The 26,600-nt window shown below is 48.5% G+C and overlaps 1 protein-coding gene across 1 annotated transcript; it reads left to right on the plus strand.

The window, feature by feature from the left end:
• The first annotated feature begins 4,474 nt into the window (after nt 1-4,474).
• Nucleotides 4,475-24,891, plus strand: LOC144106754 (sodium-dependent proline transporter-like). Its single transcript, XM_077639600.1, has 14 exons — nt 4,475-4,906; nt 5,820-5,951; nt 6,918-7,087; nt 8,178-8,362; nt 9,276-9,408; nt 10,654-10,788; nt 11,496-11,599; nt 13,482-13,606; nt 15,046-15,158; nt 18,004-18,132; nt 18,218-18,317; nt 20,036-20,136; nt 22,996-23,151; nt 24,576-24,891. Exons 1-14 carry the CDS (start codon nt 4,780-4,782, stop codon nt 24,831-24,833), a joined length of 1,968 nt encoding a protein of 655 aa, XP_077495726.1. The 5' UTR covers nt 4,475-4,779; the 3' UTR covers nt 24,834-24,891.
• The last annotated feature ends 1,709 nt before the right edge of the window (nt 24,892-26,600 follow it).

Below are 26,600 nucleotides of genomic sequence, written 5' to 3' on the forward strand. Positions count from 1 at the left end.
TGTGTTTCTAAAGAGGCACACGTTTGCTGCAGTAAAAAAAAAAAAAAAACTACGATTACCAGTACTTAACGCGAGATTCAGCGATGGCTGTTCGCAGTGTTGAATATGTCGTTTATTCGTTGTTATTTGTTTCTTCCCTGGCAGTGTGCGCGTGTCGTAACTTTGTTCGGACCACTCAGCGCGGTGCGTTGCGGCGACGTCATGCGTAACTTCACTATATGCTGAACAATCAGCGTGGTGCGTTGCGGTTACATCATTCATGAATTCACTGTATGCTGACCCATCCACTTGGCACGCTGCGCGTGAAGTCATGCGTGACGCCTCTGCATGCTGACCAATCAGGGTTGGTCGGTGTTACTTCGGCCCCGCAGAACCTGGAAAAACGTGCGGTAAACAGCTGTCGCTGCAAAATCTCTACACTTTCCAGGAAGAGAGATTAAAGTTTATTTCTACACTTCACTAGGCTTGGAGCACATCTTGAGCTACAACCTCCGTCTCCGTTATTTTTCGCGCTGCTAAAATATGAATTTACACCAACTCGCCCAGCTATCTATCCAACTCGTACACCGGCCTGTTTATGGGGCTGGCAAGCTTCTGGAACATGGTGTCTCTTATCAAAGACAGCGGCGAAAGACACTTCATCAGTAATCACCATTGCTCGCTACTGCTTGTATTTCACCAAAAAGCGGAATCCTGGAAAAATCGTGCTCCTGAAAATCTCGTTTTAAATTTCCGAGACAAAACATGTTATGTACCCTTTGAGTGAAGAGGGTAAGCTTCTCCTCTAGCAAAGTCATAATGTGGCGAAGCACGCTTCACAGACAGCTCTAAATTGGTGTCCATCTTTTCATGCGTGTAGTCGCCATTTTTTATTTTTTACGTATATCATTGTCTTTCGTGTGAAAGCGTCAGTTAAGGATTCAGTTTCGCTGTGATTTCGATAATATATTCGACACATCTTGTCAAGAGTCGGATATAAAAGCATTTCGTGCATAAAAACAACACTGTGAACGGAGGTGATATGTATCCTTGGCGATGAATAACAGCATTAAATAGGTTATTAAAATTCGAATTCGAGCGAGTTCGCTCATTCTTGAGTCATACGTGAGACAGCGCCCGCCCTGTCTTCAGTGTTACTTCTGTGTTCCGTGTCGTTTTTTCGCTGGCCCTTACGACTCAACTGAAACAGGGAGTTCGTGTAAGAATGCGCTCGCGTATCATCGCCGTCAAATGAAACACGAACATGGCCATTTAAATCCAAAAACAAAAGCACAATAATATTGGTTGCTGAAGACAAAATGCACGAAATGTAGTACATTAACGCTTCGACGCAGCGTTCTTCACAACATCAAGTGCACTAGTGTTCAGTCTCCCCAGGCTAATATCTAGTTTTGCTGCTCCCGTTGAAGTGCTCTTGTCCGCGCTTCATTTGACAGTGATAGTAGGTTTGCACAGACCGGCCTTCGATCTTGCACGGCCTTTGACACGCAGTGCCTGATGGGTGGAATATGTGCTGACTTCTATGAACGACAAGCTGAACTGCATTGGCGGTGACACAGGCGAGACCGCTGCGTCGAATTTATTGTCAACATGATAGCATCGAGGTAACGACGGTCTGGCAGGAAGGCGGTCGGAGTCCTGGACAGCGAAGTGTTCATTACGCAATGCTTACCGTAACGGAGCAAAGTAACCAGGAGCTACAGCGACAAGCGCACTTTGCAGTCGCCTGAATCAGAACAATGGTCATGCCTTTACTACTCGCGTTGCAATTATGACGTGTCGTGTGGCCAAAGAAAATAAATGTCAACAAACACAGCAGTGGCGGCAAACAGCTATCGCTGAGTGGGGCGTCTTAAGTAGCAAGTGTAAGCAGTGGTATATTTTAACGTGGTAGCGTTACAGGCCCCGTTCACCAGAAAATTCGGTGTCTGCGTTGTCGATGTCGGCGTTCTGAGCGAAAAATCACGTGCATGGCTCTGGCAGGTGGTGGTCCCCAGAGAGGTAGTCTAGGAGGCAGGTGGGCCACCTGTGTCTCGTGACCTTGCGGCGTCATCACAGCCTGCCAACCGTGGTAGGTGGCAGTTAAAAAAAAGTTGGGCTGAGGCTTAGCTAAAGTGTTAAGCCTGGATATCTCGAAGCGAAAAGCGTTTAGCAAGGCGTGCCTCTCGTGATTCTGGCGTTTCAGCCGCTTGTCTAGCCTTGCGCTTTTCATATCTTCGCTGCTTTTGAGCCAACTCCCACGCTACCACTTCTGGGTCTTCTTCTCCTTCCATGGCGAAAGGTTAGACGACGGAGGCAGCGCGCGGCGGCGGCGACGGCTGCGGCAGCAGCGGCCACCTGCACTCCGCGTGACGTCACTCGGTTTCGCGCATGCGCAGCTGTGGCAAATCTGTAGTGTGGCTCACGCAAAGCTCGGAGTTGACGAGCCTAGTGAAGCTCCTCGCTTCAAAACGGTCGGTCACTCGGAAAGAGGAACCTGGGCCGTACAGGGCCCACTGCTGGGAGCACCTACCATCGCAGGGCAGTGGCGCATTTCTTAACCGCTGCTCTACTGCGCCAGGTGGGTATGAGGACTCGCAGGGATGTATGAATGTCAAGCAGAGGATAACCTTCTGCATATACGGGAATCAACTAATTACGATATCGCGTCATACCCTTAAGGTGGAGCCTAAGTGTCCCCTTCATTTTTTAAATGTATTATAACGACACCTGGGTCACACACGTTTCTGTGTTCTCGTTATGTTGCGGCTACTCACAACGCGGTTTGCAGAGGCCTCTGTGGGGTGGCAAAGAAGATGATGATGATGATAGCGAAGAGGAAGAGTATCCTTCAAGCATAAAGCCGACGCATAATTTTTGTCGTGGGCACCAGGTATGACAGCTGAATAAATGCCTAAGCAAATTATTTTTAACCTCCAGGAATCGTACTCGATACACATAATGGTCTGAGTCTGCGGACCGTCCGCGTTGGTTATCACGGCCTAATTTCTATCGTTAATTATAGCAGTCATGACCTGCAGCCTCCTTCGTTCACGTGCGCTGACAATAGCGACCTTTTCTAGAAGCACCAGCAGCGAGTAGAGAAGCATCATCATCGCTGCCATCAAAGATCGAGCTCACCTAACGCGCAGACGGGAAGAAGTGAAGTTGAGCTTCCTTCAGACCTACCGCCTTCCGTGTGACTTTCAGCGTAAGTCTGTACCTTAGGCCTTGAATTCGTCCTTTCGATCTCTGTGGTCGCTTTTCCACGCCTGTAACTGCGTGCATATTGGCTCATGGTTGGCCAGCCTAAAAATTACGGCACTGGCGTCAGCTCGATTGGACTACTTGGCTGCATGTCTTGCGTTATTTGCGCACAGGTTCACCTACAAAAGCGCATAGTTAGCTGACGGTTGCTTAGTTTGAACATTACTCGAATGCATTCATCGAAATTCAGAAATGATAACGAAATCTGAATTAACTTCAATGTCCTGGAGCTTTTGATAACACAGTGCACCTATGGCATAGTGACAGCATGTGCCATTCACGTTTTCCGTCTGGTTAATAAGTAATACAATTCAGGGCCTTTGTAAGATGGATAGACGCCAGCTCACCATTTTTTCTTCACTGTGGCATCAACCTAACCGCGTGGAGAAATCGGCTGCTTATACCGCGACTAGGAGTCGAATTATTCTGACGACGTTAATGGAAATTTCTGTAGCTGAAACCAGTGACTTACCCGAGGTTTTGTATACGTAACCATGGGCGCCAGAAGTTGATCAAGGATATATAACTTCAGGCGGGCATTATGCACCAAGCCGGACCTAGCAGGTACCTCTACGTTGTAACAAGTGAATCGATTTTATAACTTTCAACCAAGTTCACCTGCCGAGCTGATGTGTTGTATTGTCATGCGATTAGCCCGTAATTTGAGGTTTTAAATAAAATTTTAGAAACTCACTCAACGGTTACTTCTCTGTAATACGACATTCAGCGACAGTGGTTTGCGCTGGGTAAAAACAATATCAATTATTCAATAGTATGTGTCCTCTCCAGCAGAATGTGCGTGCTATGCTATGCTGCCACTCGTGACGTCACCGTGGTCGGACCGCTCAGTGAAGCGCGTTGCAGTGATATGCGTGGCGTCACTGTGTGCTGAACAATCAGTGTGGCGCGGTGTTACATCGACGCCGCAGTACCGTCAAATGTTTCCTCAACAGCTGTCACTGTAAAACCTTTTTTTTTCTGCTTGCGCGTCTACGGAATTCAGGAATGGCCGCGGTGGCTCAGTGGTTAAGGCGTTCGTCTACTGAACCCGACCGCGGCGGCCGCGTTTCGATGGAGGCGAAGCGCAAAAAAAAAAGGCGGCTGTGTGCTGTGCGATGTGAGATCCCGGCTATGGAGTCAAAATTTATTCCGGAGCCCGCCACTACGAGATCTCCTTCTTCCTTTCACTCCCTCCTTTATCTCTTCCCTTACGGCGCGGTACGGGTGTCCGCCGAGATATGTGAAACAGTTACTGCGTCATTTCCTTTGCTCAAACCCCCATTTTCATTTTCAATTCTGTGGGACAAGCTCAGCCTTCTATCACACTCACGTTCAGCTTTTCGGTGCCTCTTGCTTTTACAACGCCTAACTTTTCTCCTTCCTTCACTGCCGGAGCTGTTGAGTACTGTTGCTCGAAGCGCCTGCGTCGGCCAGGATTTGCACTGCAGTGTTCGCGCATAGGAAATTCCAGCTTGAGGACCAAGGTGGCACGGCGCCACACACAGCGTTCACAGTATCCGAGGAGGCGGACAGATGGCGTCGACACCGGATCGGGAGCGCTGGGGAAACAAGATCGAGTTCGTGCTCGCCTGCGTCGGCCTCTCCGTCGGCCTGGGGAACATCTGGAGGTTCCCCTACGTCGTCTACGAGAACGGAGGAGGTACGCACGGGGGAATCTGCATGGCACCCATGGCTGGCGCCTTTGAATGAGCGCCGATCGATAAGTCACTTTATTGAGCAACTTCAGGAAACACATGCGAAAATTCTTCCACCAGGGACATTTGCGGCCAGCAGATGGCCGTGCTGTACTTATTCAAGCGTAGTGTTATTCTTATGTGCATGTATTCTTTTATGTTAATCAGAATAGCCCTGTAAAGTATTCATCTTACTATTATTACATATATGATATATATTTTTCTTGTGTAGTATAATATTGCATACTGCATCAATTAACATATTAATTATTTTATAATGCTAGCTATTTTGCTTGGAATTTTATGGCAACCTTTAAGCATGTGCAAGGATTCTTGATTTCTGACAGTGAGCAAGTCAACTGCCTTAGCCCGTCTGCACACTTTGATGAAGGCTGTACAAATGTGGAGTAACTACTCGTCAGCGCGTACTCAAGCACGGCCGCTAGGCTTCATAGAGGGACCACAAGGTTTTCTCGGAATCATCGCGGAGTTTAAGAAAAATTCGTCCTGGTCGGGTCTCGAGTCTGCAGGACCACCCACCACCTGTCCAGGGCAGTCCTTTCACCACATTAGCTAATTCGGACTACTAACATGTGGATGCTGATGAGTAATTGCTCCCTCGATTAAAATCTGCTCTTCCACAGCAGATTCCTCTGAAACACGTTCAACTGCACACAAACAGCCGTCGTCTAGAAATCCTTGCCGTCGTTGGCCTGCACGGCGCATGCGCACCTAAGGGGACCTCATGTCACACCCTAGTTAGGCGCGTGTGCACGAAATAAGCGTGCTCACGAAATGCGTGTCAACTAGAAATGCCGTTTGCGTGTGTGTTTACTTACGCAAAACGCGCCCGACACCCTGTGTGTCTGCACACCACAGCGGCCTTTCTGATCCCGTACGTCACCATCGTGGCGGCCATCGGTCGGCCCATGTACTACATGGAGCTGGTGCTGGGGCAGTTCAGCAGCAGCGGCTCCGTCAAGGCCTTCGAGTCGATGCCCCTGGCGCAAGGTGTGTACGGGCCCCGTCTCGCGTCACTCTTCCACGGGTCCTGCTCGCTAACTTGTGGGACCACACCGGGGAGGCGAGAGTACCAGGGGCGGTATAGACATTTTCATAAAGACGTCGAAGGACGCCGCCATATTGGACATTGTACTGTGGTCGTAGAACTGTAGCGAGTTGAGCTCTCCCAGTCTTTCCCCGTATTAAAGAAAAAAAAACTTGCTCCGCGGGTTGTGAAAACGTCTATACATAGACATCTGCCATGAGGGCTCCCTGGGTGTCGCCATATTGCTCGCTGGACTGCACCCCGCGCCAGCGCAGTGGAAGCAGCAGCGGAACCAGTCTCCAAGAGTCGAGAGAGATGTTCCGACATCTCCTTCGCCCCCGTGAAAATTACGGAGGGCACTTGACTACTGACGTGCCTTGAATGCGAAAGCGTTGTTTTTGTTTTTATTTCCTTTTTATTTTTATAAAAAAAATAATTTTTAATGACACCCCTACTCATTAGCATACAGTCCTAAGGCAACGCATACACTGGGTTCAGCTTTGTTCGCCGAAAAGCAACGCGGTTTTGTGTTCAATGGGTTGCGTGCTGGCCTCGCAATCCGAAGTTCCTTGGTTCAATTCCCCGCACTTTAGGAAGGAAATTTATTTATCTTTGATACCATGGTACCGGAGTGGAATACGAGAGAAGGCAAGCGTAGCGGGAAGCTGCAGAAAATTAGGTGGGTGGGTGATATTAAGAAGTTCGCGGGCATACGGTGGGCGCAGCTGGCAGAGGACAGGGTTAGTTGGAGAACATGAGAGAGGCCTCTGCCCTGCAGTGGGCGGGGTCAGGCTGATGATGATGATGACGGTTAAGACATCTGAGATTTTTGAAATTACTTCTGCTGGTCGACACCGATGCCGGGTTTCGTTGCCGATCAGCCGTATAACGTTTTCGCATTAATAAGGTTTGTATACACGTACGTGCAGGCGTGGGCCTGTGCATGCCATATGCCTGCTTCGGCATCAGCATCTACTACAACGTGATCCTGGCCTACGCGCTGCTGTACGCCTACTACTCGTGTTTCAAGGTGCTGCCGTGGTCCTTCTGCGACCCCGCATGGGCAGACGAGAACTGCTACGTGCGCGGAGACGCGCAGGTAAAGCGTCTATCCGCTGAAGGCTTGAGCAGACCACTGACTACGGTCGCCGAGGATAAATTTCATGTTTATTCTAGCAAACGTGGCAGGAGTGTAGAAGTTAGTCAAATATGCCTCAACATTGTTAACAGCACTTTCGATGCAGCTGCTAGGAACAGCTGTTGTGCGCTGGTATGCTACACGGCTGATTTATGCTGACTTTTGTTCCCAGTTACCAAAGCATGAGCAAGTGCACGCTTCCTAATTCATGCCTTGTACCGCGTCGATGTGGCTATTAGCCTGCGTGGTCATCCTTTTTGTAATGCCCTCCACAGCGAATGCTCTCCAGGGCCTGTGAGGTTCTAATAAATAAATAAACAAGCTATAATGCAATAGCGTTAAAAGCCTCAGCACCGAAAAAACGCGGCGCGGTTAGTCATAAAATTCGCTGATTAGTCGAGACTGTGATGACGTCACAGAATCACTTGACACGGCCGATGATTGGTCGACGGGTTGTGTGACGTCATGAGACCACGTGACATATGGGCGAGTTGGCAGGCGCACTGGTCACGTGATGTGGCCGGCTATAGCGGGCTTGGCGCCGCATGTCACGTTGGAATGGTTGCCAGAGTCAACGCAGCATGTGTCTCACTGTAGTGGACTGTCCCCACAAGCGGAGAGGGCGACCACGGATGTATGTGTCACCGCAACACCAGGTTCATATTCGTCACACCGATGGTGGTGGTGATGATGATGATTATGTTGCTTAAAAGAAGGCATGAAGAGGAAGTCAGAGCTCCTAGACATTAGCAGTTGGGAACGCCAGAATTCCGGCTCACTCGGACCGCCGTTATTTGATACACGGACCCTATGGAAATTTCTCAACTGATAATATAAAACACTCAAAGATCTCTGGCTGGAGCAGAGTAAAGCCGATGCCAAAGGTGTAGTGCTGTATCAAAGGGAGCTTATGGGCTGGCGACTGAGTGCGCATGCGCGTGTATAGTCATCGCCCTCGTTTTCGTCTGCTCGCCCAACACTGAGACGCCATTGAAGGAGCCTGCGTGTGGCGTATCTTACGAATACACTCGGCCACATGACTCGATCGCAGCGCCTGCCGTGCAGTAGAATCGAGCGCGAGCTCTTCGATGCGTTCGAGCACCACAACTCTTCCGACGTGGACGCCGTGCCGGTCATGTCGCGAGGCAGGGTGGTCATGATCGCCCGCAAGATCTACTTGGAGACTGTCGCCAACTGCACCAACGGCACGGAGCCGGCCACGCAGCAGTTCTTCTGGTGAGCGGCAAGATTCGGTTGCAAAGTATAAATATGGAGTTCTCTTTGGGCAAAACGGAATCTACGTAGCTTCAGCTTCGTTGTCTGTCGTGAGCGCAAACCTCCAAATTCGCTTGCAGTCTGATAGATACTCTGCTGCTACGCCGGTGAGTAGGCGCTCTCGATAATGTGCCCTTCGTGGTAATGGGATTTATGGGAGTCTGATCTCTTGCGTAGCTGGTAAGGCATGGTGCGGTATGGTACGGTATGGTATGTGGTGTTTAACGTCCCAAAGCGACACACGGGGGCGCATAGACGAGCGGAGGAAAAGAGAGGGGCTCTGATCAGCGCGGGACAATCATACCGTCTCCTGTATCTTCTGCGAATGAACTGCAAAAAGAAAAAATGATTTGCGCAAGTGAGACCCTCTCCTGCCCCCTAGTGCATCCTCGTATACCCAATTTAGCAAGCAGTTTGCCGCACTGTGAAAGGTAGGATTCCCTCATCCAATCAGGGTCAAGGAAGACAGCAAATATTCCCTCAAATATTTAAGCAGCGACTATTTTCATACAGTTATTTCAGTAATTGAAAAGCTAGTTCAGGATGGTGTTTTAAAATTACAGCGAGTTTTTGATTCACTGGCTAAATTTCCTGTGTAAGTCCACACGAACACAGCAGCACTGCGGAGGCCTGCTGCCAAGTGGTTGCATGTGCCGTCATTTATAAACATGGCGTCGGCCGAGTTTCCTGTGCGCAGCAGCTAAACGCCGATGCTCTTTCCTTCCCAGGGATGCAGCCACCAATCGCGGGGCGAGGGGAGAGTGGGAACATAGTTATGCAGCGCGCGCCGTTCTCATTAACATAGATCGCCGTAGCCTTCACAGCGCTGCAAACGACTTGTGAGATGGAGGTGACGATGACGATGCGTCCGCAGGAGGCACGTGGTGAACCTGAGCGGCGGCATCGAGGAGCTTGGAGAGATCCAGACCAAGTTGTTCGTCTGCCTTCTCATCGCCTGGTTCTGCATATTCCTGTGCGTCTTTAAGGGCATCAAGTCATCCGGAAAGGTGCGGACGTATACCGGCAGTCATCGCACTCGGGCGGTCGAGGCTGGCAGGAGGATGGCGCCTTGACGTATTCTGGCAAACTGAACCGGATTTTCTACTTGGGCTTCGATTTGATTGAAAACATCTGTTCAACTTTCCCCCGGCACGCAATTACCACTGCACTTGGTGCCAGTTTCTACAGCGACAACTTTTAAGATATCTCAAGATATCTTCCTTCTTCTCTAAGGAAGACAATAATATTGATTAAACACTGTTATATTCACCTCCGCATAAAGCTGTTTCTGAATCTCGCGTTATACAGTGGCAGCGGTCCTGCGAACTGTTTTCTTTATCGGAAAATTATTTACATAAATATCTACGCACCAGGTTTCCTGTCATTGCGTGTTCATTATTACCGCCTGGAGAGACCCGGCGGAATGTAGGGATAGAAGACCTTGTCGGGAACAGGGAGGATAAGGATGAGGGCAGTAGGGTCTAGACGAGCTGAAAAATGTTGGTATCGCGTGAAGGGTAAGTTAATCTGTACAGGTAAACAAGACTAACCCAACCAAAACATCAAAGGCATTCAGCCAAAGATTTCCTCCAACTCCAGCGCAGTTTCTTTAGGTGAAATTTCTAACAACATTCTGGGCGAAAAAAAAATGGGCTGGCCGTGACGTTTGCCTAAAACTTTCAAAGCACACTTCCCAACTAACACACCATAGCCGTTAAATACGACAAATCGCTGTATGACATCTTTAGTTAAATGCTGTTTTCCCCGCGCACAATCAACGAATAAATCTGGCTCCCAAACGCAATAGTTACATCTCGTGCGCTTACCTATCGGTTTCAAAACACAGCTACTATCACTAACTAAACCGTAACAATATCATATGTATGCGTTTTATCGATATTTTAATTAACTAGCTGTTTCCTACATGCATGTTTGGCAGTCAAATTGTGTAGTTTTTAAATCTGTTGCGTACAAATTCTGTGTTATTTCTTGTTGCATAGTCGGTTAGGCTTGTTTTTTGTAATTTGTTTTCTGTAACTACTTACTCTGCTTTCGGTATCTTAAGCTTTTGTTGCGCGCCCAGGCATATTGACGTCTACCGGCCGATTTGTACGCATTGAAACAAATAAATGAGCGCAAGGTTTGCGAAGGGAAAGAAGTATGTGTCGCAGAGGTTCAGCATGCCACTATGAGTGGCGACACGTATACGTACACTATGGCGTCGCTCAACAGCCTTCATCATACGCACCCAGGTGGTGCTGGTGTCTGCAACGGTTCCCTTCTTCATTTTGGGCGCCTTCCTCATCCGGGGCGTGACGCTACCCGGCGCCTGGATGGGGCTCGAATTCTACTTCCTCCCAGACTGGGCCAAGATCCTAGACTTCCAAGTACGCACCAGCCTATGCAAACACCCTGCGTTCTAACAGGCCTAGGCCTGTTAATAGCGGCAACGTTCGCGCCCATATGAAATGGTCCGTCGTCTGTTCAAAATTAAAGTCTGCAGATTTATTTGGCCCAACACCGCAGTAATAGCACAGTTTATAACACTAAAAAAGCTAGCAATAACGCACTGAATGCGTTAAACATATATGTTTTAAATTTCCCGTGTCGCTTTCCTCGTTTGCGCACGTTTTTGTCCGTCCGTCCGCGAACGGAAACCTTACCTTGATACCTATAAACATAACGCGGATAACAATGCACTGTGCACACTTGTTCGAGTCCAGAAAGCATGGCAAAAATATGGGCGTTTTTCTAATCCCCTTATCGCCATCTTCTCCAGCGTACACTGTGGAACCTAGCCCAGCTCTGCGCCCAAAGATGGCGCCCGGGACGCCACGGGAAGACTGTGAGCATACAATGAGCATGTGTAACCCTACAGTACATAAATGCACTCGTAGGAGTTGCTGCAAGGGGAGAAGTATAATGGACTAATAAGGAGATGGACTCGAAAGATACATGGTATTCTATGTGAGCTCCCAACGCCATAACTATATATAAACAGCCTTTTTCTCCGCTCATTTTTTGAACGGATTCGTTTTTCTCACAGCGTTATACCTCCCAGCAATCCTTTCGTAACCCCCCCCCCCCCTTGCAGGTGTGGCAAAAGGCGGCTCAGCAGGTGTTTTTCTCCCTCAGCGTCAGCCAAGGTGTGATCCTCTGCATCGGCAGCTACAACGATTTCAGGAACACGCTCTACAGGTATAGGTCTCTACCGCCTTGCACAGCATCAGCTGTGTTGCGAGGAAAAGAAAATATACAGGCGCATTACACTGCACCATCGAGTTACCCGTTATTTTGCCTTCGCTTTGCATATGCCGTGCCCAAGCCCATTTATTTTTATTGATTTCGACTAGGATATCGTAACTAAGGCCCCTAACTTTCCGCGTCAGAAAATTTGAAATTCCGCGAATTGAGAACATAGAATCCGCGAAATTCCACAGGAGACATTAAATAATGCTTCAAAATGCACCTCGCTTTATACTCTGAACCAAGGTATGAATATAGTGTGTTTTTCTTTTTCCGAGCTTTTCAAGGTAGCTAAAGCAATCTTCGCCGTTTAGCTTTAATGTCGCCAGGGGAAGCCAGCTTTATTACTGACGCTGGGGCAAAGCGCGCAGATGCAAGTACGAAGGAGAAGGTGATCGGTGTGGTTCATTGAGAAAAAGAAGGCACTGAAAGAGTTGAGTGAAGTAGAGAAAGTGATAAAGGGTAAAAATACAATATAAGAGACATCTGGGCTGGTTGGTACGGTGACATAATGAACAAACCGCGCTAAAGACGTGGGCGAAGATGTGTGTGTGCAGCGCTCGTCCTGTTTGCTCTTCGTCCACGTCTTCAGCGCTGTTTATTCATTAGATAAACAAACACAGGAGCGGGCAGCTTGAAACACACCTAGTAGCGGGGCATGACGGTGATGGTGGCTGCTGCTTGTGGCAAGCTGCGTGCATTAAAGTATTAGAGACTTTGGTTTGCTCAAGCATTGCCTCGTAAATAATGTCGACCCATCCGCCACTTCTGTATCCCATCGTGCTGTCTGCGCTTCTATGGAGGACCCTTGGCCTATGGTTGGCTTGAATAGTTTGAGATTGCATTATAACTGTAAAATATTTATTTTAAGATTATCCTCAGTTCGCAAACTTACATATCGTTATATTCACGTAAATGAAGTAATTTAGTCATTTTTCCTATCGCACTGCCGTTTCTACTGATGCCCATAACAGCAATGCAATAAAAAAAAATGAGAATGCGACTGCTAACACACAATCCTGCGAAAAATCCATAAATCCGCGATTTTTCGTGGAATAGCTAAATCGCGGGACGCTGGTGGCCTTAATTATAACTCCTTTGTTATCTCACCCATTCTGCTCTCTGCTCGCAATTTAACGCTTATTGTCCTTTTCATAGCTCTCTACATTGTCTTCAGTTTATTTTGAAGCCGTTTCCTTATCCTACACATTTCTGCCCCGTGGGTCAATACTGGCAAGAAGCAACTGTTATGTACTTTCCGCTTCAGGAATAATGGTAAGCTGCTATTCATGATCCGAGATTGCCTGCCAAATGCATTCCACCCCATTATTATTAGCGTCGCTGTTTCACTCCAATGGTCCGGATCTGCAGTCACTACCTGCCCCAAGCAGATGTGTTTTCTTACTGTTTCCAATGCTTCGCTCTCCGTCGTACACTGCTGTTCGCTTCCCAGACTGTTGTACATGATTTTATTTTCCTGTGCATTAATTTTAAGACCCACCACTCCACTTTGCCCGTTGAGGTCCTTAGTCATGCTGTGCAAGTCATCCGCTGAGCTACTTCATCCATTCTTAATTCCTAAGAAGTTCATGCTGTGAGTGAGTGAGTGAGTGAGTGAGTGAGTGAGTGAGTGAGTGAGTGAGTGAGTGAGTGAGTGAGTGAGTGAGTGAGTGAGTGAGTGAGTGAGTGAGTGAGTGAGTGAGTGAGTGAGTGAGTGAGTGAGTGAGTGAGTGAGTGTGTGAGTGAGTGAGTGAGTGAGTGAGTGAGTGAGTGAGTGACGCTCCTCTCGTGACGTTACGTTCATCATAAATGATGGCTCTGGAACACTTTCCAGAGACGTCTACATCATCGCCCTGGCCGACCTGCTGGTGAGTTTTGTGGCCGGCATCGTGGTGTTCTCCGTGTTGGGCAACATGGCACTCATGCTCGGCGAAGAGGTGTCCCAGGTCGCATCGGGAGGTGGGTTAATTGCCTGCGCTGTACTCTAGGCATGAATATTGAAACGAAATCAATAGTTTGAGTTTTTTTTAATTGCTCAAATATACCCTTCGGCATAAAAGATTTATATGTACATGTGCAGGAAGTTGTTTGAGTTTGTAGTGACCCTCGCGCCGAGCCGCGCTCGGCGCCGTGTGCCATGGCCTGCGAGCCGAGCGACAGCAAAGCACTCGCTCTCGCTTCGACTGTGCCACAACTTCCTCCAAGAAAATCCATTTGGCGCATCCTGTGGCTTCCGCCCCTCGCGCCGCGCCTAGCCATGCTCACAGGCCATGGCACGCGGCGCCGGACAAGAAAAAGGAAGTTGGGCTAGGCAGCCGCAGTGCGAGCAGCGCAATCTCAACGCTGTCGTAGCTGGTTATTCCTCATCTTTGCTCCGACTAGTTCGTTGGCTTTTAATGCGATGGCATTAGAAACCCTATGGGGTGAAATACTCGTTTTCGATCATAAAATTGGCTGGAAGAAAGTGACGACATCTAGGCAGAGGCATTGTCTTTGGCTGGTTTAAAGTGATATCATCCTGGCCGCAGCAACGCCATTGGCTCGGTTAAAGTGACGCCGTCAAGACCGAAGTGTTGCAATTGGCTGGGGTAAAGTGATGTTATCCAGGCCGAAGTGTTGCCATTGGCTGGGGTAAAGTGACCTCATCCAAGCCGCAGCAACGCCATTAGCTGGGGTAAAGTGACGTCATCCAGACCGAAGCGTTGCCGTTGGCTGAAGTAAGGTGAAGTCATCCAGACCGAAGCAACGCCATTGGCTGGGGTAAAGTGCCGTCATCCAGACCGACGCAACGCCATTGGCTGCGGTAAAGTGACGTCATCCTGGCCGCAACAACGCCATTGGCTGGGGTAAAGTGACCTCATCCAGACCGAAGTGTTGCCATTGGCTGGCATAAAGTGCCGTCATCCAGACCGAAGTGTTCCCATTGGGTGGCGTAAAGTGACGTCATCCCGGCCATAGCAATGCCATTGGCTGGGGTAAACTGACGCCATTGGCTGGATTAAAGTGGAATCTTGGCCGTAGCAACGCCATTGGCTGGGTTAAAGTGACGTCATCCAGACAGAAGCGTTGCCGTTTGCTGGGGTAAAGTGACACCATCCAAACCGAAGCAACGCTATTTGCTGGGGTAAAATGACGTCACCAGAGAGATAGCACCCAGGCTGGCATTCATAAAACGATAAAACATCCTTAGGCGCTGCCCCGTGATCATTAGGTCGCTTATCGCACCGACCACTCCGATCGCTCTTTTTTGTTCAACTTTATTACTATCATGCCTGACCAGACGAAGTTTCGCCGAGCCCTATTCTATACTGTGCTATTTCTTTTCTTTCCTTCTGTAGATGAAATTCTCCATGAAAAGGTGAAGTCTGTTATGACGTACTCGTACGAACGATGCGCAGGCTTCGCCCTGGCCTTCATCACGTACCCGGAGGCGGTGACCCTCATCTCATTCTCGCACTTCTGGGCCGTCGCCTTCTTCGTCATGCTCTTCTTTCTCGCCGTGGACTCCGAGGTGCGCTTGACGATGTTCACACGTGGGCGCCTGTCTTGGCGCGGATGTTGACCCATTTCACACTGTACAAAGCGGCAACTGCGGCTCAGTACAGGTTCAGTACTAGTCAGTACAGACTCTGAACAAACTCGGTACAGCGCGACCTGCTTCCGTGAAGATCCAACTGCGCCCTCTCCTGGCGCATGAATAGATTGCGCCTAGCAGACATGCGCGTTTTGCGAAGCGGGTCGGACTGTGCCAACTTCCTCAATTTACTAACAAAGGTTTACCACTTTGCCTTTCGTGATACGCTACCGGGATCCACTTCCGAGGCGGCAATTGCGCACGCGCAGATGGCCACAGGGGAGGGCGCCTGGTGCGGGCGCATGCTTGCCACTGCTCAGGCGCAGTTGGGTCCGCGTGCAATTGGATGGCACTATCGGAACGCGCCGTGCTAAACGTCTTTATTGTCGTATGCTGAAGTGAGCATTTGGCCTCAAATATGTAGCCCATCTAAACGACAAAGCGACAGGGGTAGCTGCAACCCGTCCCTCCTCTATCGTGAATGGGGGCTTATTCCAAGGCCCACGTGGATGATGCTATCCACGCACGCAATTTTCAATAGTAACCACTACTCGGCTCACATCAGTAGTGTTCTCAGTGTCTAATGTAAGCGCGGCAGTTTTCATTTTTGGCATAATTCAACGCCACAGACCTTCGTCCCTCAGTGTTATGACAATAATGGTGTATTTTTATGACTCAAGGACTCTCTGAAAGTCTTCTACGCGTATATGAATGTCAATATAAAAATTGCAACAAATTTTATTTTTATTTAGCTATTGGTTTGTTTTCCTGCAATGCCCAAAGCTATTATTGCAAGGCGAAATAGGAATACGTGCAGTTAATTTTGAACCCAAATGGTCCTGAAGAAACTTCATACTCTTTTCAGAATTCACCGAATCAGCTGACGTTTGTGCATTAGCCGCCTATACAAGACGCACTGTATCACCTAGATCATCTTATCATACCTTTATTATACCTTTGCGTTGTTTTGTCGCTGGTCTAGTTAAATATAGCGCTGACATACTCTTCCCGTAGAATGGTGTTCTGGCGTTGTCGTGATTCGGGATCATATATGGGATTCCGAGCAAGAACAAGAGACCAAAGAGAGGTTGAGCGGTGATTTACATGTGCTGTTTGCATTTACCTAAAGAGTTTATGCGGAAGTGTAGTGTTCGATTTGAAGAAAAGGACTCCAATGAAAAGCTCCAACTATCTACATAAGACTGGTTTTCCTTACTTCTTCGTTCTTTTTTTTCGTCTTATCAGCGGGTGTCTTTCTTACGAAGTGCTCATTAATTCATTCATTTACCCATAGCACCACATGTGGCATTACAGTGTGTGTGTGTGTGTGTGGGGGGGGGGGAGAGGTTGTACAAAACAAGGAAAAATTGCAAGGGCAGTCACAATGACGATGCAAGCATTTGATTGTCAGTAATATTAACAAGAAACGAAGTTTCAAACAGTGTGGGGAAGATCAACATCATGAACAAATCGGTTCTTGATCTGATTTCGCAGACTTTATGATTATGATCAACCTGCTCGGTTCTGTAGTGAGGATAGAAAATGTACTTCTATCTAGGAATAGCAATTACATTGTAATATATATTATGAAACAAATCAAGCCTTAGCTTTTTCCTTCTCAATTCAAGAGGTTCCCTGGACACACTAATATGTTTACTATAATTCCTAGAAACATAGCGGGCCGCTAAGTTCTGAACTCTTTCTAATTTCTGTCTGTAAGCGCAGAGAACTGGCGTGAACGCAACGAAACTGTCTTGTTTTCGGCCACCCGTTCACCAAGAATTTTATTCGTTGCTTGTTGGGTTGAACATATTTGTGTGCAGTATCAGACACTCGAAGGTATACCGGGTAACCGCGAGTTATGTGCTTTGCGCGCGCCTGGGTGCTCAAGCAAGCGGCCGGCGTAAGCCAGTCTCCGCGCCTTCATCCCGAGTATAGCTCGGTCTGAAAGGACATTACGGTGAAGCTGCCGAAAGCGTGGAGCGGGCCGCCCCACCTCGGTTGCCAAGGGGGTAAACGAAGACTAGGTGTCACTGCGCACCGCGACAGGTAGCTTGAAGGTTCGTATGGGACACTCGTAGGAGTAACCTGCGGACATTGGAAAAAACCTCGATATCTTGAGCCGGCCTCACTGAACGATGACCTCACTCAACCGCAGACTCACGCGTGAGGCTCAGGTTTCATTTACTGACCTCACTCACAGAAGTTCGCGCTGTCGCCGACGTCACCTCAACCTCACCTCACTCCTTTAGATTGAGGTCGACCTTGTGAAGTCGAAACATCGCAAGATTGCCCACTTCTGGTCGGGTACAACTCAAGAACGCAGTAGCGAGTGCCCCTGAAAGTAGGCCCTCCAGCCAATGACATCGACCAATTTCTGTGTTGTCGCGGTAAATCATTTTGCGCCTTCGCTGCATTGGAACATCATACGAGGCGAGACAACCTGTGTAGATAGATAGATAAAGAGGAAGAAGGAAGACAGGGGTGTTAGCCAGAAGGGATTTCCGGTTGGCTACCCTGCACTGGGGAGGAGGAATGAGGGGATTGAAAAGAGAAATGGAGAAGTGAGGAGCACCGTCAAATTACACAACCTGTGTAATTTCGTCTTCTGTTGTGTACCGTGCCAACAAACAGTCTTCTATTGATGTTCTTCAATCTGCACCAACTAGTATAACGACACGCTGTCGTCTGGTTAGGGAAAATATGATCAGCTGCGGATTGACGTGCGGAAATTCAGCAGTGTTTGATGTTACGCTCCGTTTCTTTTTTAACGCCACAACAGTTTGGCCTGGTCGAAGGTGTCCTGACTCCCCTGAAGGACGCTTTTCCCGTCTGCCAGCAGCACGTGACAGCTCTGGGCTTCTGCGTCTGCGCCGTAGGATTCTTGATGGGGGTTCCCATGACCACCAGGGTTCGTACACCAACATTTTTTTACAAGCGTGCAACGATTTGGCGGCAGGACCTCTTCTGAGCTCTTTGCTCCCTTTTTCCTGCAGGGAGGCATGTACATCCTGAATCTGCTGGACACGTACATTGGGGGCCAGATGCTCTTCATCATTGCGGTGTTCGAGTCCATCTCTGTGCCCCTCATCTACGGTGCGTCAACGATTCTGCGTCACTTGAAAGCCGTGTGCACGAGCGCCAGCGACTTCGTGTCGCGGCTCCGAGAAGCACCGTTACAGCATTGTGCAGTTTATAATTAGAGAGAGTCAGTAGCCCAAGGAATCTGCTCCTAATCTCTGAAAGAGGCCCAGAGCTAATGCTGAAATTTAAAAAAAAAACCTAAATAAATTGTTATCAGATCACCAGATCCTAGCCCGTTATATCTTTCTTCATGGCGTTGCACCTGACTAGCGTCACCGATTCAGTCCGCTGACGTCACATCTTGTACTGCATAATCACTTTTATACAGCGAAAGCTTTTATTAGGAGCCCAACCTGTAAGAGACGTCTCACGTCGTCCGACAACATTTCACACAAGTGACGACTCAGCCTGCAGACGTACCCCACTCAACGCGCTCATGTAACTCCACTTCATGTAACCCATGTGACATCTGATTAGTAGTCTACTCTTTAGCTCCCGCCCCCTCTACTTTATGTTTGGAAAGCATCGACCCGATGCTGAAGATGTAAACAAACAAGACAACAAAGGAACAGCTACAGTTTACTGTGACTTCAGCACATATGTAGCAGAGGGTAACCATTACGTGTTTTCTAATTGGATGCATTGGAAACCTCATAAGGAAAAAAATGTTTTGTTGGTCATAAAATTCGCCCATTGGCTGGAGGGAAGTAATGCTACCGGACCTGAAGTGACGCCTCTTCCGGTAACGGCATCAACAGCTTCTAGTGCTATCGCATTGCCAACACACACAGTGTCCCTGTGAATTTTTTTTTCTCACATTGCAGCGAAGCGTTGAAGGAGCTACGCCGGTTGTGATTTGAGAGGCGCTTTAACGATTCTGTGATTTGAAATATTATATAAGTTCGAACCCGACCGCGGCGGCTGCGTTTTTATGGAGGAAAAACGCTAAGGCGCCTGTGTGCTGTGCGATGTCAGTGCACGTTAAAGATCCCCAGGTGGTCGAAATTATACAGGAGACCTCCCCTACAGCACCTCTTATTCCTTTCTTCTTTCACTCCCTCCTTTATCCCTTCCCTTACGGCGCGGTTCAGGCGTCCAACGATATATGAGACAGATACTGCGCCATTTCCTTTCCCCAAAAAACCAATTATTATTATTATTAAATATTATATAAACGTACGAAATCGCAGGCTCACAAAGCACAAACAAGAACAAAGTTCATGCAGATAAATGCACGTATTATCGAAAATATTACATAATGAGCTTTGACGTTTAGGACGCTGCACATGATACAGAAAGACAAAATGGAAAAGGAACGCAGAATGAGAGTTAAAGGCATAACTCAAAGCGGGAAGGCATTGCTAAGAAATAAACTAGTTTCTCGTGATTTTGTGCAGTAATTCAGTTAACACAGACTACTTCATTCGCTAACGTATTCTAGAGAGCAACCGATGAAAAATAGATCGACTGCTTTCCATAATGATTTCTTGCGCTGAGTAAGATGAGATTGTCTTTTAGTGTTCTTCGGTTGGTTGCACACAGCAGAAGAAAGAACGGATGGATACGCTAAGACTGAAACAGGGCAGAGCTTAACTGTTGCTTATCAACCGCGTGACATGCTGTTTATTCCTATGCTCATGGCATGCCTGACAGTTTTCAACTTCTTAAACAGATAGCACTGACTCCAGCATCTAGATGACAGCGTTCACTGTCTCTTGTCTTTTGCCCAGGTGTGGGGCGCCTGGCCCTTGACATAGAATTCATGCTTGGCCGAGTTCCTGGCACTGTTGTAAAGATCTGCTGGCAGTTCGTCTGTCCAATTGTCCTGAGCGTAAGTTCAACTAATTTCAAAATGAGCCAGTTGTTTTGTGGTGGGCCTTTGCTAGTGAAGCACCTTCTCTCTGCTGGAGCATTGATTGATTGATTGATTGAGTTACTTCGGTTATCGAGTCATAACGCTTCTCGCACAAACTGAACACACCTTTACATGCATACCGGTTCGAGTTGCATTGGCTTATAGGCTGTGTGGCGGTGCACACTTTATAGGCAAGAGAGAGAGAGAGAAAAATAACATTAGCACCCGTCAAAAGGATGATGGGTATCCGAGGCGCCGCTCGGTCCCAGCCATGTCCTCCCCCTCAGCCGTCGACAGGGATCTCGTGCATGGATCTCAGCAGCGGCAAGGGCGAGACGGATGGCTTCACGCTGTTTAGTTTCGTCCTCGTTGTGAAGCAGTGCCTCCCAGGACTCACCCGTTCTATCAAGTTGTCCAAAGCTCGGACATGTCCATATCATATGGGTCATGTCCGCTATGCCGTCGCAACGTTTGCACCTGGGGCTGAAAATCTCCGGGTGCCACTTGCTATAAAGCTGAGGGTTAGGGAATACTCCGGTTTGGAGCTTGTGCCACGCAACCTCTTCGTTTTTGGTTAGCTGCTTACTTGCTTTCGGAAGTACCGCTCTGCCTAATTTGCAATGGTTTGGAATTTCCTTATACGTATTAAGATCGTCATCGAACTGTAGGAGCTCCTCATCGCGCGAGGGAGACGGGGTAGTGCACAAGACGCCACCGGGATCCCGGAAGGTAGCTAATCCTCGGCCCAGTGCGTGCGCTTTCTCGTTTCCCCTCAACCCTTGGTGCGCGGGCGTCCAAATGAGCGCTACCTGTTCTGCCGGTGGTGGAATGTCGACCAACACTCGTGCTGCTGTGGCTGAAATGCAGCCCGCGTCAAAGTTTCTAATAGCTGATTTAGAGTCGCACGAAATTTCGACCTGTTGTTGAGTTAGAGCCAGCGCAGTGGTCCAACTCTTCTGCCTCCGTTACTTTAAAGTGTCGGGTGTTGCAGCACGCTACCGTGCCTCCGTTTTCCCAAGTTGCTACCGAAATGCACCCCGTACTGTTCGTGCATTCCGCGGCATCCGTATACAAGACATCCCGTCTCCCCTGAAAGCGGGCTTGCAACGCTACTGCTCTCTCCCTCTTCCGGCTCTCATGGTAGACGGGGTGCATGTTTTTTGGGAGTGGAGGTATCTTTAATTTGTCCCTAACCTGTCTAGGGACCGGGTCAGTGCGTCTCGAGCAGGATCGAGGCTCGTGCCCCAGCTTCTCCAGAATGCTGCAACCAGTACGATTGCGCAGAAGTCCTCTGATAGTGCGAGGTCCTTGCAACCTCAATGAACTCTTCGAGGGTATTCGAAACCCCTAGACTCAAAATATTGTCCGTGGGTGCACAGGGTGGTAAGCCTAGTGCTCTTTTAATCCCTTACAGATTAGAATGTCAAAATAAACAGGCAAAGTAAACTGCGTTGCGCGATGTGGGTTGCCTAAGTCCAAACCAAGCGAGCTTGAAACGGCTATTGCGCTTTCTTCATTCTTACGTACTTTACTGTAATGCACCTTCACGTGGGAAAGAGAGTAAGGGCCATCTTCTAAATGCATCACAGCTGGGCGATCAGTAACCCCGCGTTTAGCACGTACAGGCACACGTTCTTTCCACCACTATCGCCAATACGAAACACCCTACAGAAAGCTTTCAAAGCCACTGTCCGTTCATTTGTGTACATCCCAATCAATTCCTGCATTCATTCGCGCATGCGCCGACCTAAATGTGCAGGGTGGTTATTTTTGTCAACATAGAAGAATCAGAAAAATAATAAGCTATTATTACTCACAAATGGGATCGACCGAAATATCTGCCTGGCCAGTGCATGTGATGTCCAGCTCGTGTTCGGCGCTTGTCTTTACTGCTGCTCCCGTGTCTCGTCGTTCTCCAGGCACCAAAGTCACCTCCTTATCTTCATTATGTGTCAGAGAACCTAATCTCAAAAGCAGGCCTCTATAGCTATTGCACATTTATGAACATTTTGTATGTGACGAAATAAAATGGCCAGCAATTCTACAGCTTCCCTTGTACGGCAGCGAAGAGCGAAAGATATGCCACGCTCGAGGCTCGGTCTGTTATCAACGTGAAGACTGAGATATGAAAGTGTTTCTTGGCAAGGAAAAAAAATATGAGGCTGTTGCGAATTCAATGAAAGCAAAATGCAATGTGATGCACAGTGCAAGAAATATCACGCATATTTTACACCGAGAGCCCTGGGAATATGTTACAAAAAATAAACTCGCGCACTGCAAGTAATAATCTTACTGAAGCGGTGGCCTAGTGGTTTGAGCTTCCGCCTCGCATGCGGAAGGTGCGGTGGTTCGATTCTCAGTGCTGCCAGGTACCCAGCGGTGATGTGATGGGTACAAGCTTTGCCCTGGGTCGTGGTGCTCGGCTTATTTAGGGGGAAATGCTTGGGAGCTACGTCCTTGACCCCACCATGTGTAGACGAAGATCTCTTATGCCAGGGCGTTCCTTGACCATAGATTCCCTTGCACCATAAAAACTCATCGTCATCACCACCCTTTCCCTGGAGCTTTCGTAGGAATCCTTGTAATCTGTCTAGCTAAGGCCCCTCATCAACTATCTTCTGCGAGTTTTCTCTTTTTTTCTGCCCCACCTGAGCCTTGGCAATGTTCGTGCTCTAACAGGAAATCACGAACGTACACGTTATAAACTCTTTCCTACTTTAAAAAAAACAAACGTGTCAGTCATGTGTTTCTATTTTTTTTTTTCGTCCTCCGTTCTTCCGCTCTATCATGCCTCCCAGAAGGACTTTCCTGTGGCCTCTCTCTCCATCTGCGCAGCTCATCCTCGCCTCGCAGCTGTTTACGTACAAGCCGGCCTCGTTCGGAGATTACGTGTACCCGCAGTGGGCTCAGTTCCTCTCCACCCTGCTCGTTCTGGGCCCCGTCATCGTGGGCGTCGCGATCGCCGTCCGACACCTGCTCGGATGCCGCCTGGTGAGCGCACTCGACCCTTGCTTCCCCGACGCACCCAGCAATTCTGGACAAAAACATTTTTCAGCATGAAACAGTTTATGAATGCAAATTTGTTCCTATAATGTAAGATTTCACTATAGCAATCAATATATCCGAAGATTTCCCGTCGGCAGGCTTGCAATTGTACGCTATTCACGTTTTTTATATCGTCAAAAACGTTCCACATTGGTTTTACACGACTGTTTCAACAGCTCTATGCGAGCGATGAAAAAACTTTAAAAGATTTTGCTACGCGTCTGAAGAACGGACCGTTACCGTCAATATTTCCTTAAGAGTACCTTACAATATTCCAACAATTTTTTTTCCTATAATGCTCGACATGCCATCGCGGGAGACTGCCTCGCTGAAACGTTCTCGCTGGGCCGTGTGGCTCAGCCCTCGTAGTCGCGCCCCTGTAGCAGCGAAGGGAACAATCCTCCTTACGGCATGGTTGAACGTATATGAAGAAAGCCAACAGCCAGCAAAACCGAGGAAAGCATAGGATAATGTACTTTTTTGTTGTCATAGTTTATTTGTGGTGTTGATCAAAGGGAAATTAGCAATGAAGCATTTTTTAACCAGAAAGATAGATGATTAGAAAGTAGAAGAAAAACAATCACATGCAGCCGGAGGGATCCGAGCCCACGACCGCCGCAATTCTAAACGCTTTCAATACGAAACCACGAAGCAATTTTAAACTGTGAGTAGGAGCAGCATTTTTGGTGGTTGCTCAACTGTGTTACCGTTCACTTTCCGCGATCTGTACTTTCTTTTTTGTTTTGTAAATGAAAGGCGCAGTAGCTGTCTCGCTTCTCGGTAAACTTCTCAACTGCGCCGTGAGGGAAGGGATCAAGGAGGAAATTCAAGGAGAAGAAAGTTCAAGAAACAGAAACAGGCGCCATATTGAAGGGCTCCAGATTTAATTTCGACTACCTGGGCTTCTCTAAAGGGTAACTGAGGACAAATGCAGGTTGGTCTGTATCCACAGGGTCCAGCGTACTTACTAATCCGTAAGCGATACTCTCAGTTAACTGAGTTTTTATAAGCTAGGAAAGGCCAAAATAGTGTCGCCATCCCCGGCCGATTTTGGAGAAGCAATATAAAGGGAAATGTTTTCCACGTAAACTCAACCGAAGAACAGGAAGCAGTTGTAGCAGACGAACTAAAGCGGCTGTTTGGGCTTGTTGGTCAGTGAACATGGTAAAAGAATGCAGCGCGAAAAAAACAAGGACGAACAGCGCCCTGTCCTGTCCACTTCTGTTCGTCCTTGTTTTTTTCGCGCTGCATTCTTTTACCATGTAGCAGACGAGCAGCAGTGCGGTCGACGGGAGCCCATTTCTGCAGCCGCTGCGCACAGTTTTGATTTGCAAACCCGTGCTTTCTCTCTTTTTTTTTTCGTGCCGCAGGACATGGCCAAGGCGTTGCAGCCCTCGGTGATGTGGGGCCCCAAGGACCCCTTAACACGGCGAGCGTACGAGAAGTTCCTCGCCTTGCACGGCTACCCGTCCGTGCCGACAGAGGAACTGGATGCGCTGCACGGATTAGCCCCCGAGCTCGCGGCAAAGCCCGAGGCGGCGGCAGACGCAGTGGCTGCAGCTCCGGCTCCAGCTCCAACACCAGCTCTGGCTCCTGCTCCGGAGCTGGGCGCCGGCGAGAAGCAATAGCGTGAAGTTATTGTGCTTCTGGAAGTAAAACCAAGACACTAATTACGGGTGTCGTGCTCCTCACACTATGCCTAAGAAATAAATGATATCAGAAAAAAATCATCATCATCATCATCATCATAATCAGCCTGACTACGCCCACTACAGGGCAAAGGCCTCTCCCATTTCTCTGCATTTAAGTCTGTCCTTTGTCAGGAAAAAATTGGTGTAATTTAAGAAAAAAGTGAAAATTAAAGGGGCTGTGAAGGGGCTCTAATAAAGTTGCGGCATGCCTGGAATATTGAAGCACGCCGCTTCGCGAATAGTGTCAAGCAAGAATTTTTTTTTAATGCGCTTTGTAGAAGCTGAGTTATATGTAGTTAAAATTCGAATTTCAGCGTCTTCACGCCTTCCCCGCCGCGGTGGCTCAGTGGTTAGGGCTCTCGGCTACTTATCCGCAGTTCCCGGGTTCGAACCCGACCGCGGCGGCTGCGTTTTTATGGAGGAAAAACGCTAAGACGCCCGTATGCTGTGCGATGTCAGTGCACGTTAAAGATCCCCAGGTGGTCGAAATTATCCCGGAGCCCTCCACTACGGAATCTCTTCCTTTCTTCTTTCACTCCCTCCTTTCTCTCTTCCCTTACGGCACGTATCAAGTGTCCAACGATATATGAGGCAGATACTGCGCCATTTCCTTTCCCCCAAACCAATTATTATTATTATTATTCGCGCCTTTCCCTCTCCTCTCGTCACTTTTTGCACGCTGGAAGGTAGGCGCTCCTTCGCCGACCCCCCCCCCCCCCCTTCCCCTCTGGGAGCGGAGCTTCCCGACCCGCCGGAGATAAGCGGCTTATTGGCCGCGGCCACGGTGGCTGCCTGACGTCTGACAGAATCTAACCAATGGTCACCTCTCACCTTGTCTACGCAGATGCGGGGGACGGAGGAGGGTGCGAGGATGAAAAAGTCGCCGGGAAGGGCTCGCCATCCTTTACGCGTGATTGTGGGTCGTCTGCTTCGTGTAGAAGAGTATTATTTGGCTCTGGTTTTCATGGCAACACAGTGCAGTGATTAAGTGAGTTAATGTACTCTCCTCGGAAGGCGTTTCAGAGCCCCTTTAAGTGTGGTACGTGAAGTTATGCGTCCCGAAGCTTAACATGAGCTATGACGGACTCCGTACAGTGCAGTGGTTCGCATTGCAGGCCACCTGGTGTCAGCCCTGGGCAGATTTATGGGTGGTGTCCCTACCCCTCGAAGGCGAGCAATTCTTCATAGGAAAAACAAAAGCCCGGAGGCTTTTGTTCTTGATAACTCACGGTAACGCGCTTGTGAATAGTATCGAAAACATGGTATAATGCTTTGTGTACAGCTTAACTGCGTCTGCAGGCGAATGGTCCAACCACGCGCTCTCCTCCTTCCCATCCTGTCTTCCCTATCAGCATAAGCGCTGACTGCGGGGGGGGGGGGGGGGGGGGGGGGCTTAAAGCTCAAAGCCCCCACACATAGCTCACCCACCAGAGGTTTAGCAATGAGGTCAGGGAGCAGCATGTATTCTTTCGTACGGTTCTGGACAAATCGACAAAAGAACTACTGTTGCTTAAAGGTTGCAAGAACAGCACAGTTTAGACGACCGCTGGTACATAGATTTGTCTCTCGCCAACAAAGAAGGATGACGATACTGAGAGTTTTAGATCTAGTTCACCATCAAGGCATCCATCTGCCAGCGGGAGTTTATGTCCATCTTTATATTTTAAATTGTTAGCTTATTGTGCCTTGTTAGCTTGTTCTGGA

The sequence above is a fragment of the Amblyomma americanum genome, chromosome 10 (assembly GCF_052857255.1).
Source record: "Amblyomma americanum isolate KBUSLIRL-KWMA chromosome 10, ASM5285725v1, whole genome shotgun sequence".
NCBI classification, from domain to species: domain Eukaryota; kingdom Metazoa; phylum Arthropoda; class Arachnida; order Ixodida; family Ixodidae; genus Amblyomma; species Amblyomma americanum.